Here is a 16,549-nt window from a genome sequence, read left to right as displayed (position 1 = left end):
ATCGTCTATGTTTTGGGATATGCGACCGTCACACGAGGACAGTGTTGTTAACATCGTATTTGAATATGTGATGAAAACATATTTTACTTCTTCTGTGGTTTTCATTAATACGCAGGATGTTAAAAATACATCATGCCCACTCTCGGGTGGGAGGGCCTTTCAGGGCTGCGTCCCCGTTGGCTACTCAGTGTTTGAGTGACAGCCCAGTACACCACAGATTGTACAGCAACAGCCTGATCATTGAGAAAGAAGCAAAGAGAACTGCAAACAAAGATATGTGTTGTAGAATAGAGTAAAGACCAATAGTTGACATGATTACACAAATCATTTGTTTGCAATTTATAGCTTTATTTTTGATTTTACATTTATTTTGCTTGACTCAGTTTATTTTTTTCTTAAAGTCTTATTTTTGCTTGATTCTGAGAAAGTGTTGCTTGATCTTTTATGACACAAAGCTGATTCCATATGTTATATAAAGTGACCTTTATCCTGATGACATGTAGTTTATATATATATATATTTATAATTCTTATCAACACGAAACTGCAGCATCACAGAGTTCAGACAACAATGCCAAATAAAGCATAATTTAAACAGTGAAGGAATATATATATACAACTTCACACAGATATGAAGTGCATGTACTTTACATTATCTGTATATATATATTATAACGTTTCCTCTGTTTGGAAACATCTCAAATATCAATTTGATGAAAAAATAAAGTGGCGTTCGGGTGGAGAGGTTAGCGTCTGCTGAGCGGCGTCTCTGTGGAGGAGTTTAAATACATCATTATTATCATTCAATTACCGTTAAGTATAAATACACTGAGTTTCAGGTAGTTTGATATTACTGAGCTGTAGTTTGATATTAATGAGCTACAGCTGTAGTTTGATATTAATGAGCTTCAGGTGTAGTTTGATATTAATGAGCTGCAGCTGTAGTTTGATATCAATGAGCTGCAGGTGTAGTTTGATATTAGTGAGCTGCAGCTGTAGTTTGATATTAATGATCTGTAGTTTGATATCAATGAGCTGCAGCTGTAGTTTGATATCAATGAGCTGCAGCTGTAGTTTGATATTAATGAGCTGCAGCTGTAGTTTGATATTAGTGAGCTGCAGCTGTAGTTTGATATTAGTGAGCTGCAGCTGTAGTTTGATATTAATGAGCTGCAGCTGTAGTTTGATATTAATGAGCTGCAGCTGTAGTTTGATATTCATGAGCTGCAGCTGTAGTTTGATATTAATGAGCTGCAGGTGTAGTTTGATATTAATGAGCTGCAGCTGTAGTTTGATATCAATGAGCTGCAGGTAGTTTGATATTAGTGAGCTGCAGCTGTAGTTTGATATTAGTGAGCTGCAGCTGTAGTTTGATATTAATGAGCTGCAGCTGTAGTTTGATATCAATGAGCTGCAGCTGTAGTTTGATATTAATGAGCTGCAGCTGTAGTTTGATATCAATGAGCTGCAGGTAGTTTGATATTAATGAGCTGCAGCTGTAGTTTGATATCAATGAGCTGTAGTTTGATATCAATGAGCTGCAGCTGTAGTTTGATATCAATGAGCTGCAGGTGTAGTTTGATATTAGTGAGCTGCAGTTTGATATCAATGAGCTGCAGCTGTAGTTTGATATCAATGAGCTGCAGCTGTAGTTTGATATTAATGAGCTGCAGCTGTAGTTTTATATCAATGAGCTGCAGGTAGTTTGATATTAATGAGCTGCAGGTGTAGTTTGATATTAGTGAGCTGCAGCTGTAGTTTGATATTAGTGAGCTGCAGCTGTAGTTTGATATTAGTGAGCTGCAGCTGTAGTTGGATATTAATGAGCTGCAGCTGTAGTTTGATATTAATGAGCTGCAGTTGTAGTTTGATATTAATGAGCTGCAGGTAGTTTGATATTAATGAGCTGCAGGTAGTTTGATATTAATGATCTGCAGTTGTAGTTTGATATTAATGAGCTGCAGCTGTAGTTTGATATTAATGAGCTGCAGGTAGTTTGATATTAATGAGCTGCAGGTAGTTTGATATCAATGAGCTGCAGGTAGTTTGATATTAATGAGCTGCAGCTGTAGTTTGATATTAATGAGCTGCAGCTGTAGTTTGATATTAGTGAGCTGCAGCTGTAGTTTGATATTAGTGAGCTGCAGCTGTAGTTGGATATTAATGAGCTGCAGCTGTAGTTTGATATTAATGAGCTGCAGTTGTAGTTTGATATTAATGAGCTGCAGGTAGTTTGATATTAATGAGCTGCAGGTAGTTTGATATTAATGATCTGCAGTTGTAGTTTGATATTAATGAGCTGCAGCTGTAGTTTGATATTAATGAGCTGCAGGTAGTTTGATATTAATGAGCTGCAGGTAGTTTGATATCAATGAGCTGCAGGTAGTTTGATATTAATGAGCTGCAGCTGTAGTTTGATATTAATGAGCTGCAGCTGTAGTTTGATATCAATGAGCTGCAGGTAGTTTGATATTAATGAGCTGCAGCTGTAGTTTGATATTAATGAGCTGCAGGTAGTTTGATATTAATGAGCTGCAGCTGTAGTTTGATATTAGTGAGCTGCAGCTGTAGTTTGATATTATTGAGCTGCAGGTAGTTTGATATGAATGAGCTGCAGGTAGTTTGATATCAATGAGCTGCAGCTGTAGTTTGATATTAATGAGCTGCAGCTGTAGTTTGATATTAATGAGCTGCAGGTAGTTTGATATTAATGAGCTGCAGCTGTAGTTTGATATCAATGAGCTGCAGCTGTAGTTTGATATCAGTGAGCTGCAGCTGTAGTTTGATATCAATGAGCTGCAGCTGCAGTTTGATATTAATGAGCTGCAGCTGTAGTTTGATATTAATGAGCTGCAGGTAGTTTGATATTAATAAGCTGCAGGTAGTTTGATATTAATGAGCTGCAGGTGTAGTTTGATATTAATGAGCTGCAGCTGTAGTTTGATATTAATGAGCTGCAGGTGTAGTTTGATATTAGTGAGCTGCAGCTGTAGTTTGATAGTAATGAGCTGCAGTTGTAGTTTGATATTAATGAGCTGCAGGTAGTTTGATATTAATGAGCTGCAGGTAGTTTGATATTAATGAGCTGCAGGTAGTTTGATATTAATGAGCTGCAGCTGTAGTTTGATATTAATGAGCTGCAGGTAGTTTGATATTAATGAGCTGCAGCTGTAGTTTGATATTAATGAGCTGCAGGTAGTTTGATATTTATGAGCTGCAGCTGTAGTTTGATATTAATGAGCTGCAGGTGTAGTTTGATATTACTGAGCTGCAGGTGTAGTTTCATATCAATGAGCTGTAGTTTGATATTAATGAGCTGTAGTTTGATATTAATGAGCTGCAGGTAGTTTGATATTAATGAGCTGCAGTTGTAGTTTGATATTAATGAGCTGCAGCTGTAGTTTGATATTAATGAGCTGGAGCTGTAGTTTGATATTAATGATCTGCAGGTAGTTTGATATTAATGAGCTGCAGGTAGTTTGATATTAATGAGCTTCAGCTGTAGTTTGATATTAATGAGCTGCAGGTAGTTTGATATTAATGAGCTTCAGCTGTAGTTTGATATTAACGAGCTGCAGCTGTAGTTTGATATCAATGAGCTGCAGGTAGTTTGATATGAATGAGCTGCAGGTAGTTTGATATTAGTGAGCTGCAGCTGTAGTTTGATATTAATGAGCTGCAGGTAGTTTGATATTAATGAGCTGCAGCTGTAGTTTGATATGAATGAGCTGCAGCTGTAGTTTGATATTAATGAGCTGCAGGTAGTTTGATATTAATGAGCTGCAGCTGTAGTTTGATATCAATGAGCTGCAGGTAGTTTGATATTAATGAGCTGCAGGTAGTTTGATATTAGTGAGCTGCAGGTAGTTTGATATCAATGAGCTGCAGGTAGTTTGATATTAATGAGCTGCAGGTAGTTTGATATTAGTGAGCTGCAGGTAGTTTGATATTAATGAGCTGCAGGTAGTTTGATATTAATGAGCTGTAGTTTGATATTAATGAGCTGCAGCTGTAGTTTGATATTAATGAGCTGCAGGTGTAGTTTGATATTAGTGAGCTGCAGGTAGTTTGATATTAATGAGCTGCAGCTGTAGTTTGATATTAATGAGCTGCAGCTGTTGTTTGATATTAATGAGCTGCAGGTAGTTTGATATCAATGAGCTGCAGGTAGTTTGATATTAATGAGCTGCAGGTGTAGTTGGATATTAATGAGCTGCAGCTGTAGTTTGATATCAATGAGCTGCAGCTGTAGTTTGATATTAATTAGCTGCAGCTGTAGTTTGATATCAATGAGCTGCAGCTGTAGTTTGATATTAATGAGCTGCAGCTGTAGTTTGATATCAATGAGCTGCAGGTAGTTTGATATTAGTGAGCTGCAGCTGTAGTTTGATATTAGTGAGCTGCAGCTGTAGTTTGATATTAGTGAGCTGCAGCTGTAGTTTGATATCAGTGAGCTGCAGCTGTAGTTTGATATCAATGAGCTGCAGCTGTAGTTTGATATCAATGAGCTGCAGCTCTAGTTTGATATTAGTGAGCTGCAGGTAGTTTGATATTAATGAGCTGCAGCTGTAGTTTGATATTAATGAGCTGCAGCTGTAGTTTGATATTAATGAGCTGTAGTTTGATATCAATGAGCTGCAGCTGTAGTTTGATATTAATGAGCTGCAGCTGTAGTTTGATATTAATGAGCTGCAGGTAGTTTGATATTAATGAGCTGCAGCTGTAGTTTGATATCAATGAGCTGCAGCTGTAGTTTGATATCAATGAGCTGCAGCTGTAGTTTGATATTAATGAGCTACAGGTAGTTTGATATTAATGAGCTGCAGCTGTAGTTTGATATTAATGAGCTGCAGCTGTAGTTTGATATCAATGAGCTGCAGCTGTAGTTTGATATTAATGAGCTGCAGCTGTAGTTTGATATTAGTGAGCTGCAGCTGTAGTTTGATATCAATGAGCTGCAGCTGTAGTTTGATATCAATGAGCTGCAGCTGTAGTTTGATATCAGTGAGCTGCAGCTGTAGTTTGATATTAGTGAGCTGCAGCTGTAGTTTGATATTAGTGAGCTGCAGCTGTAGTTTGATATTAGTGAGCTGCAGCTGTAGTTTGATATCAATGAGCTGCAGGTGTAGTTTGATATTAGTGAGCTGCAGCTGTAGTTGGATATTAATGAGCTGCAGGTAGTTTGATATTAATGAGCTGCAGCTGTAGTTTGATATTATTGAGCTGCAGCTGTAGTTTGATATTAATGAGCTGCAGGTAGTTTGATATTAATGAGCTGCAGGTAGTTTGATATTAATGAGCTGCAGGTGTAGTTGGATATTAATGAGCTGCAGCTGTAGTTTGATATCAATGAGCTGCAGGTAGTTTGATATTAATGAGCTGCAGCTGTAGTTTGATATCAATGAGCTGCAGCTGTAGTTGGATATTAATGAGCTGCAGGTAGTTTGATATCAATGAGCTGCAGCTGTAGTTTGATATCAATGAGCTGCAGGTAGTTTGATATTAATGAGCTGCAGCTGTAGTTTGATATTAATGAGCTGCAGGTAGTTTGATATTAATGAGCTGCAGCTGTAGTTTGATATCAATGAGCTGCAGGTAGTTTGATATTAATGGGCTGCAGCTGTAGTTTGATATTAATGAGCTGCAGGTAGTTTGATATTAATGAGCTGCAGCTGTAGTTTGATATTAATGAGCTGCAGCTGTAGTTTGATATTAATGAGCTGCAGGTAGTTTGATATCAATGAGCTGCAGCTGTAGTTTGATATCAATGAGCTGCAGGTAGTTTGATATCAATGAGCTGCAGCTGTAGTTTGATATTAGTGAACTGCAGCTGTAGTTTGATATTAATGAGCTGCAGGTAGTTTGATATTAATGAGCTGCAGCTGTAGTTTGATATTAATGAGCTGCAGGTGTAGTTGGATATTAATGAGCTGCAGGTAGTTTGATATTAATGAGCTGCAGCTGTAGTTTGATATTAGTGAGCTGCAGCTGTAGTTTGATGTTAGTGAGCTGCAGCTGTAGTTGGAGCTGTAGTTGTAGTTCTGACCTCTTTGGGAGTTGTAGTTCAAATGATCGTAGAGCGGCTGGAGGTTCTCCTGGTCACAGCGGAGCTTCCTGGCTCTGAGAACGTCACGGACACACTGATGGAGGTACAGATACTGACCCTGAGGAGGGGGAGGAGAAACCACATTAACTCTGAGGGGGGGGGAGGAGAAACCACATTAACTCTGAGGGGGGGGGGGGGGGGAGGAGAAACCACATTAACTCTGAGGGGGTGGAGGAGAAACCACATAATCTATAAGGGGGTGGAGGAGAAACCACATTAACTCTGAGGGGGTGGAGGAGAAACCACATCATCTATAAGGGGGTGGAGGAGAAACCACATTAACTATAAGGGGGTGGAGGAGAAACCACATTAACTATAAGGGGGTGGAGGAACTACATTAACTCTGAGGAGGAACTGCATTAACTCTGAGGGGGTGGAGGAACTGCATTAACTCTGAGGAGGTGGAGGAGAAACCACATTAACTCTGAGGGGGTGGAGGAGAAACCACATTAACTCTGAGGGGGTGGAGGAACTACATTAACTCTGAGGAGGTGGAGGAGAAACCACATTAACTCTGAGGGGGTGGAGGAACTACAATAACTCTGAGTAGGTGGAGGAGAAACCACATAAACTATAAGGGGGTGGAGGAGAAACCAACTAATCTATAAGGGGGTGGAGGAGAAACCACATAATCTATAAGGGGGTGGAGGAGAAACCACATAATCTATAAGGGGGTGGAGGAGAAACCACATAATCTATAAGGGGGTGGAGGAGAAACCACATAATCTATAAGGGGGTGGAGGAGAAACCACATCATCTATAAGGGGGTGGAGGAGAAACCACATAATCTATAAGGGGGTGGAGGAACTACATTAACTCTGAGGGGGTGGAGGAACTACATTAACTCTGAGGGGGTGGAGGAACTACATTAACTCTGAGAGGGTGGAGGAACTGCATTAACTCTGAGGGGGTAGAGGAACTGCATTAACTCTGAGGGGGTGGAGGAACTACATTAACTCTGAGGGGGTGGAGGAACTACATTAACTCTGAGGGGGTGGAGGAACTACATTAACTCTGAGGGGGTGGAGGAACTGCATTAACTCTGAGGAGGTGGAGGAACTGCATTAACTCTGAGGGGGTGGAGGAACTACATTAACTCTGAGGGGGTGGAGGAACTGCATTAACTCTGAGGGGGTGGAGGAACTGCATTAACTCTGAGGAGGTGGAGGAACTGCATTAACTCTGAGGGGGTGGAGGAACTACATTAACTCTGAGGAGCTGGAGGAACTGCATTAACTCTGAGGGGGTGGAGGAACTGCATTAACTCTGAGGGGGTGGAGGAACTGCATTAACTCTGAGGGGGTGGAGGAACTACATTAACTCTGAGGGGGTGGAGGAACTGCATTAACTCTGAGGGGGTGGAGGAACTGCATTAACTCTGAGGGGGTGGAGGAACTGCATTAACTCTGAGGGGGTGGAGGAACTACATTAACTCTGAGGGGGTGGAGGAACTGCATTAACTCTGAGGGGGTGGAGGAACTACATTAACTCTGAGGGGGTGGAGGAACTACATCTCCCAGATTGCCCGGTTCACCTCCGTCTGCACCATGTGACAGCGGTGCAGTCTGAGCTGCCGCACAGAACCGAACAGGTCCACAGAGTCTCTGCAATCCAGCTGCTGCAGAACCTGATCCAGCACCATGAAGGTCCCTGTACGGCCCACACCAGCACTGTACACACACACACACACACACACACACACACACACACACACACACACACACACACACACACACACACACACACACACACACACACACACACACACACACACACACACACACACACACACACACACACACACACACACACACACACACACACACACACACACACACACACACACACACACACACACACACACACACACACACACACGTATTATTATTATTATTATTATTACTACTTGAAACCTCAAAATGAACTGAATCTGTATCCGGGTCATTTTGAAGTCTCTAGTAGGCTACTAGAGACTTCAGTAACCTACTAGAGACTTCATTAGGCTACTAGAGACTTCTAGAGACTTCAGTAGCCTACTCGAGACTTCAGTAGCCTACTCGAGACTTCAGTAGGCTACTAGAGACTTCTAGAGACTTCAGTAGCCTTCTAGAGACTTCAATAGCCTGCTAGAGACTTCAGTATGCTACTAGAGATTTCTAGAGACTTCAGTAGCCTTGTAGAGACTTCAATAGCCTGCTAGAGACTTCAGTATGCTAATAGAGACGTCTAGAGACTTCAGTACCCTTCTAGAGACTTCAATAGCCTGCTAGAGACTTCAGTAGCATACTAAAGACTTCAGTCGGCTACTTGAGACTTCAGTAGCCTACTAGAGACTTCAGTAGGCTACTAGAGTACTAGAGACGTCAATAGCCTCCTAGAGACTTCAGTAGCCTACTAAAGACTTCAGTAGGCTACTAGAGTGCTAGAGACTTCAATAGCCTACTAGAGACTTCAGTAGCCTACTAAAGACTTCAGTAGGCTACTAGAGACTTCTAGAGACTTCAGTAGCGTACTAGAGACTTCAGTAGGCTACTAGAGTGCTAGAGACTTCAATAGCCTACTAGAGACTTCAGTAGGCTACTAGAGTACTAGAGACTTCAATAGCCTACTAGAGACTTCAGCAGGCTACTAAAGACTTCAGTAGGCTACTAGAGACTTCTAGAGACTTCAGTAGGCTACTAGATTACTAGAGACTTCAATAGCCTACTAGAGACTTCTAGAGACTTAAGTAGCCTACTAGAGACTTCAGTAGCCTACTAGAGACTTCAGTAGCCTACTAAAGACTTCAGTAGGCTACTAGAGACTTCAGTAGGCTACTGAAGTCTCTAGTAGGCTACTGAAGTCTCTAATAGCCTACTGAAGTCTTTAGTATGCTATTGAAGTCTCTAGTACTCTAGTAGCCTACTGAAGTCTCTAGTAGGCTACTGAAGTCTCTAGAAGTCTCTAGTAGCCTACTGAAGTCTCTAGTAGCCTACTGAAGTCTTTAGTAGGCTAATGAAGTCTCTAGTAGGCTATTGCAGTCTCTAGTAGGCTACTGAAGTCTCTAGAAGTCTCTAGTAGGCTATTGAAGTCTCTAGTACTCTAGTAGCCTACTGAAGTCTCTAGTAGGCTACTGAAGTCTCTAGTAGCCTACTGAAGTCTTTAGTAGGCTAATGAAGTCTCTAGTAGGCTATTGCAGTCTCTAGTAGGCTACTGAAGTCTCTAGAAGTCTCTAGTAGGCTATTGAAGTCTCTAGTAATCTAGTGGCCTACTGAAGTCTCTAGTAGGCTACTGAAAACGCTAGTAGGCTACTGAAGTCTCTATAAGTCTCTAATAGGCTATTGAAGTCTCTAGTAATCTAGTAGCCTACTGAATTCTCTAGTAGGCTACTGAAAACTCTAATAGGCTACTGAAGTCTCTAGTAGGCTACTGAAGTCTCTAGAAGTCTCTAGTAGCCTACTGAAGTCTCTAGTAGGCTACTGAAATCTCTAGAAGTCTTTAGTTCAGTATGCTACTAGAGACTTCTAGAGACTTCAGTAGCCTTCTAGAGACTTTAGTAGGCTACTAGAGACTTCTAGAGACTTCAGTAGCCTACTAGCGTTTTCAGTAGCCTACTAGAGACTTCAGTAGGCCACTAGATTACTAGAGACTTCAATAGCCTACTAGAGACTTCTAGAGACTTCAGTAGCCTACTAGAGACTGCAATAGCCTACTAGAGACTTCATTAGCCTACTAAAGACTTCAGTAGGCTACTAGAGACTTCAGTAGGCTACTAGAGACTTCAGTAGGCTACTAGAGACTTCTAGAGACTTCAGTAGCCTACTAGAGACTTCAGTAGGCTACTAGAGTACTAGAGACTTCAATAGCATACTAAAGATTTCAGTAGGCTACTAGAGACTTCAGTAGATTTCAGTAGCCTGCTAGAGACTTCTAGAGACTTCAGTATTCTACTAGAGACTTCAGTAGCCTACTAGAGACTTCAGTATGCTACTGGAGACTTCTAGAGACTTCAGTAGCCTTCTAGAGACTTCAGTAGCCTAATAGAGACTTCAGTAGCCCAACGTGTTGTACATGCATCGTGTTAAATCCTTATGATAAAATAGCGTGTTATTACTACTGAAGTGAAGCCATTATACTCTCTCTATTAAAAAACATATAAGAGGGACTTCTTGAAGAACACCATGTGAAGGGGGTCTCTGTGTGGCCGTAGTACCTGCAGTGGACCACGGTGGGTCCTGATCCAGGACTCCGGTTCACGTAGTCCCGCACTGTGCGCACAAACTGGATCAGGGACTGCGTGGTTTCTGGGACTCCGTGATCCGGCCACACGGTGTAATGGAACTGACGGACCAGCCTCGAGACCTGATCCTCCTGAATCCACATCAACATGTAGACCATCATCATGTAAAACATCATCATGTAGACCATCATCATCATGTAGACCATCATCAACATGTAGACCATCATCATCAAGTAGACCATCATCAACAGGAGAATCACAGAAGAAGAGAGGAGAGATAGATACAGGGAGAGAAACACAGAAGAGAGGAGAGAGAGATACAGGGAGAGAAACACAGAAGAAAAGAGGAGAGAGAGATACAGGGAGAGAAACACAGATGAGAGGAGAGAGAGATACAGGGAGAGAAACACAGAAGAAGAGAGGAGAGAGAGATACAGAGAGAAACACAGAAGAAGAGAGGAGAGAGAGATACAGGGAGAGAAACACAGAAGAAGAGAGGAGAGAGAGATACAGGGAGAGAAACACAGAAGAAGAGAGGAGAGAGAGATACAGAGAGAGAAACACAGAAGAAGAGAGGAGAGAGAGATACAGAGAGAGAAACACAGAAGAAGAGAGGAGAGAGATACAGAGAGAGAAACACAGAAGAAGAGAGGAGAGAGAGATACAGAGAGAGAAACACGGAAGAAGAGAGAGAGAGATACAGAGAGAGAAACACAGAAGAAGAGAGGAGAGAGAGATACAGAGAGAGAAACACAGAAGAAGAGAGGAGAGAGAGATACAGAGAGAGAAACACAGAAGAAGAGAGGAGAGAGAGATACAGGGAGAGAAACACAGAAGAAGAGAGGAGAGAGAGATACAGAGAGAGAAACACAGAAGAAGAGAGGAGAGAGAGAGATACAGAGAGAGACACATAGTGACACATGGCGCTCTCCAAGAAGAGGAACGTGGACAGTGAGGACAGAGCTCTGACCCCTGAGTGGACTCGTTCATGTTCCTCCTCCCTCTGGGAGCTCAGAGCCAGGGTGTCTCTCAGAGGCCGTGGCGCTCATTGAAAGAGACAACACGCCACTATGAGACAGAACACCAAGGGTTTGACCAAACGTTCCCTCTCAAGTCAGAACTGAGGTCAGATGAGCAGCCTCAGAGCCCGAGACGATCAGTCCACCGGGATCAACATTACAACTAAATATGGTTCCAGGGCAGGCTAACCGAGGCTAACCAATGAGCTAACCGAGGCTAACCAATGAGCTAACCGAGGCTAACCAATGAGCTAACCGAGGCTAACCAATGAGCTAAGCGAGGCTAACCAATGAGCTAAGCGAGGCTAACCAATGAGCTAAGCGAGGCTAACCAATGAGCTAAGCGAGGCTAACCAATGAGCTAAGCGAGGCTAACCAATGAGCTAACCGAGGCTAACCAATGAGCTAACCGAGGCTAACCAATGAGCTAAGCGAGGCTAACCAATGAGCTAACCGAGGCTAACCGAGGCTAAGCGAGGCTAACCAATGAGCTAACCGAGGCTAACCAATGACCTAAACCAGGGGTCGGCAACTCGTGGCCCACGGGCCGCATGTGGCCCTTTAAGCCCTCTGCTCTGGCTCCCTTGAGCTTAGACAAAAATAAGAAGGAAATAAAATAAAAGTATTTGTAGGACTATTTATATTTTGTTGCATGGTTGAAAATGTTTCGTATCTTGTATTTTGAGGTGATACTGTGACACATAAATAAAAAACAAAACGGTTTTAATTAGGTCAACTAAAATATGCGTCACATCCTGCTACGGTCCCGCTTGAGCGCTTTTTCTTGGAGGCGCATAACCCCCGGCTCGATGAGCGAACTATGGATAAATCAAAGAAAAGTACCGGAGGAACACAGGATTTAATTCTGCGTGGACAGAGTTATCTGCTTTCAGAGCAAACGATGCTGGTTTACTGGTATGTTTGATATGTAGAGAGAAGTTGTGTGGTTGGTGGTGCAGCCTTTACGTATCGAGGAACAACAAGGGAGAGGAAGACAGCTGACGATCTTCAGTCATAATTCAATGGGGTATATAATTTATTTCAGAAACCATTTTTTGTTATATTCCATGGAATGCTCTTAACGTCCCGATAGCAATGAATATATTAAATGCTTTGAAAATAAATACACAAATTAATCTGTGGAAGCCGTAGCACTGTAAAACGACCAATCATCTGGCCTTGGCCCGGCTAAAATAACTGGATGGCCTACCTGCCTGTCAGCCTTCCATCTGTGCACAAACTTATCTCGTGCCCTCATTGGTCATGTGCGCGTTTGTGTGTGTGTGAGAATGGCCCTGACTCCATTTCAGCCCAGATCTAAACTCCTGGCAGGACAATAAGCTCGAGCTCAATTCTCTCACTGAACCGTACAAAGTGAGTGAGGGACTGCAATATAAGAGGGACAGAAAGAGAACCTTTAAAACTGTTCAATTGTTATGATGTGTAAAGACTGATATTGTTCTATAATCGTCTGAAACTGTTAAGTCATGATGTGAAACGGTTAACAAAGAAAAAAGGAAACTCAAGCTGCTGCTGCTACACTTTATTTTATTTATCTAAAGTTAAGCACTTTTGAGATGCACATATTTTCAAAAGCTATTTGATTTATTTTTTCTATTTTGATTGTAAATGCAGCCCGAGAGGAACATTACACATATCCACAGTATTTACTGTATATCTGTATATCTGTAGAGTTCAATGGTCATTAATACATATTGTTGTTTATGAATTGTACTTTCTTTATTTGATTGACAGTCAGTTGTTGATTACATGCAGACGTTGATAAAGCTGCAGCTACTTCAATATATATCACACTAATTCATAAAGAAAGTTATAGGGGCGCCAAAGATCGCAGGTGGGGGGGGGGCACCAGGCCTCAGATGATTTGAGGCCAAATATATTTAGACTTTTTTTAAACTTTTTTTTTTTTTACATATAACGCAATACATAATTGTCACTAAAAGCCTTGTCTCTACATTACAATAAAAATATAAAAAATAATTGATTAATTAGTTTGAATACAAATGTGTTAAAGTTAGTAGCTATTAAAGGCATAAAAAGACAGAAATGTATAATTCTTTCTTTAATAGAAATGTTTCTTCTGCCCATAATGTGTCCAAACCAGGCTTGTCTGGATAAGCGCATTTTTAAAACATAGTCATTGTCCATGCCGGTTTCAGTTGGATTATTTGTCAGTTGCTCCAATCAGATCGGTCTCCTCCATTTTGTAGATTATTTACGACTTTTTGAATCCACATAAACACATCGTCAAAATCCGGCTAATTTTGAGCGTGTGTTTTAAACAGTTGAATCCCTTTGTGAATTGTTTCCACTTGCTTCCAAACTTTAATTACCGCTGTTGTGGGTGGGGTGGGGGCGCAACTTCCAACAGGAGTCATTTGGGGGGGCAAAAAAATAAACACACAAACACACACACAAACACAAACACATGTGTGTGTACGTACGCTGCACATGTTGAATTCCCTGATGGTCCACTCTGGCAGCACGGACTCCGACAACATCCTAACGATCAGATCCCCGTAATACAGCGGGTCCTGGTCCAGGGGCCAGTAGTGATCACATTTCACCTGCACAGGTGAGGAGCTCAGGTCAGGAACAGCACACACACACACACACACACACACACACACACACACACACACACACACACACACACACACACACACACACACACACACACACACACACACACACACACACACACACACACACACACACACACACACACACACACACACACACACACACACACACACACACACACACACACACACACACACACACACACACACACACACACACACACACACACACACAGTCACACTCACCCTTCCCTTCTCCACGCACTGTGTCACCATCACCATGTTGGACACGTTCTGTTCCCACACCATCCTCCAGAAGTCGTCCTTCGTCCCCGGCAGCGGCCCCTGAGCCGCCACATACTCCCGCCGAGAGTTATTACCCTACACACACATTCATATATACACACACACAAATAGAAACACACATTTAAATTGATATATACACACACGCATTAACCTTCATGTATAAACACACACACACACACACACACACACACACACACACACACACACACACACACACACACACACACACACACACACACACACACACACACACACACACACACACACACACACACACACACACACACACACACACACACACACACACACACACACACACACACACACACACACACACACACACACACACACACACACACACACACACACACACACCGGCATATAGCTGGCGTTGATGTAGTCAGAACTCGGATCATCATCGACACAGGACAGCTTCACCCGGGTGGAATCATCTGAGGAGAAATCATGTGATTACAGCTATTGATCAGCCCAGTGTGGACAGACATCAACACACAACATAACACTGATATGGACGGAGTACTGTGTTGTGAATGAAAGGACGCCACATCGTTTGTTGGAAATGAAAATCATCAACCTAAAAGTGAAAAAGTGGAAAAATGATACGGCATACTGGTCAATTTTTTCTATTGGATTTAGGCGGGGGAGCGTGGGGGCCGGTCAATGGTATCAATACCGTCATCCTCCAGGAACTGCCTGCATACTCTCGCAACATGAGGCCGGGCGTTGTCCTACCACTGCACCATCACCAAGGATTTCATCCCAATACCTGATGGCTCCTACAGTCCCTGCCTGTCTCCTGGAACCTCCTCCATGCTCTTGAGACCGTGCTGGGAGACACAGCAAACCACTGGCACGTTTTGATGTGCCATCCTGGAGGACTTGGACTGCCTGTGCAACCTATGTAGGGTCCAGGTCCCGCCTCATGCTACCAGTAGTGACACCGACGCTTGCCAAATGCAAAACTAGTGAAACACAGTCAGAGAAGGTGAGGAAGGGAAACATTGCCCCACTATGCACCTGTTGTTTCATTCACACCAGAACAGCTGAAGCTACTTAACTGACCCGATCGATATCAGGTTCATTCATTTGATGCTGTACTCTGATTGAAAAGTGTTCCTTTTTTGTTCGCTTCATTCGCTTCAGGTTTCACTGCACATCCTCCTGATGGCGCTCCGCTCATACGGAGACAGACTGTGTGTGTGTGTGTGTGTGTGTGTGTGTGTGTGCGTCACTCACAGGGCAGGATGTTGTTGTACCGGTTCTTCCCCCGGTTTTCCGGCAGCAGAGCCGAGTCGAGGGTCTGATTACGGCCAATGTCCTTCAGCTCCTGACATGAACAACAACACAATAACACAACAACAATAACCATAAAACAACAACACAATAACACAACAACAACAATAACCATAAAACAACAACACAATAACACAACAACAATAACCATAAAACAACAACACAATAACACAACAACAATAACCATAAAACAACAACACAATAACACAACAACAACAATAACCATAAAACAACAACACAACAACAACAACAACAACAACAACAACAACAACAACAACAACAACAACAGAGTTTAACAGGAGGGAGCTTCACACATGTACTGAGACCTCAGTAGAGCAGTGTGTGATATGTAAGTAATCATAGATCTGCATTTGTGTTGTGTATGCACGGAACAGGAAGTAGCATGTGTAGAGCTGATCACGGGAGGGTAACGGGTCACGGGAGGGTAACGGGTCACGGGAGGGTAACGGGTCACGGGAGGGTAACGGGTCACGGGAGGGTAGCGGGTCACGGGAGGGTTGCGGGTCACGGGAGGGTAACGGGTCACGGGAGGGTAACGGGTCACGGGAGGGTAACGGGTCACAGGAGGGAATATGAACGCACCTCGTACTCCTCGGACAGCAGGTAGTTGGAGTCGGCCTGCAGTTTGTGGAACTGGCTCTCAAAGCTCAGGACCTTTATGGGACTGCAACAGAGTAAAGTATTAAGCAAAATAAAACTGCTGTAACAAAAAACCTCTCACCTACAGTACAACATGCAGTATTATCAGCAGTAGTATTACAGTACAACATGCAGTATTATCAGCAGTAGTATTACAGTACAACATGCAGTATTATCAGCAGTAGTATTACAGTACAACATGCAGTATTATCAGCAATAGTATTACAGTACAACATGCAGTATTATCAGCAGTAGTATTACAGTACAACATGCAGTATTATCAGCAATAGTATTACAGTACAACATGCAGTATTATCAGCAGT

At 42.4% G+C, this 16,549-nt stretch overlaps 1 protein-coding gene across 1 annotated transcript in view; it reads right to left on the bottom strand.

Annotated features, from left to right (window-relative positions):
• Positions 1–327: 327 nt before the first annotated feature.
• The window catches only part of LOC117442591 (mucin-2-like), an 81,188-nt gene continuing 64,966 nt past the window's right edge, over positions 328–16,549 (bottom strand). The window contains exons 20-28 of the mRNA XM_034078562.2: positions 16,170–16,251; positions 15,510–15,600; positions 14,628–14,704; positions 14,193–14,327; positions 13,809–13,931; positions 10,298–10,455; positions 7,640–7,775; positions 6,046–6,163; positions 328–768 (exon numbers count right to left, since the gene is read on the bottom strand). Coding sequence (XP_033934453.2) covers positions 746–768; positions 6,046–6,163; positions 7,640–7,775; positions 10,298–10,455; positions 13,809–13,931; positions 14,193–14,327; positions 14,628–14,704; positions 15,510–15,600; positions 16,170–16,251 — 943 coding nt within the window. The 3' untranslated portion in view covers positions 328–745. The remainder of the gene's footprint in view (positions 769–6,045; positions 6,164–7,639; positions 7,776–10,297; positions 10,456–13,808; positions 13,932–14,192; positions 14,328–14,627; positions 14,705–15,509; positions 15,601–16,169; positions 16,252–16,549) is intronic.

Source organism: Pseudochaenichthys georgianus, unplaced genomic scaffold (genome assembly GCF_902827115.2).
Source record: "Pseudochaenichthys georgianus unplaced genomic scaffold, fPseGeo1.2 scaffold_445_arrow_ctg1, whole genome shotgun sequence".
Taxonomy (NCBI): Eukaryota; Metazoa; Chordata; class Actinopteri; order Perciformes; family Channichthyidae; genus Pseudochaenichthys; species Pseudochaenichthys georgianus.
This window is presented reverse-complemented; position numbering and strand designations above follow the sequence as displayed.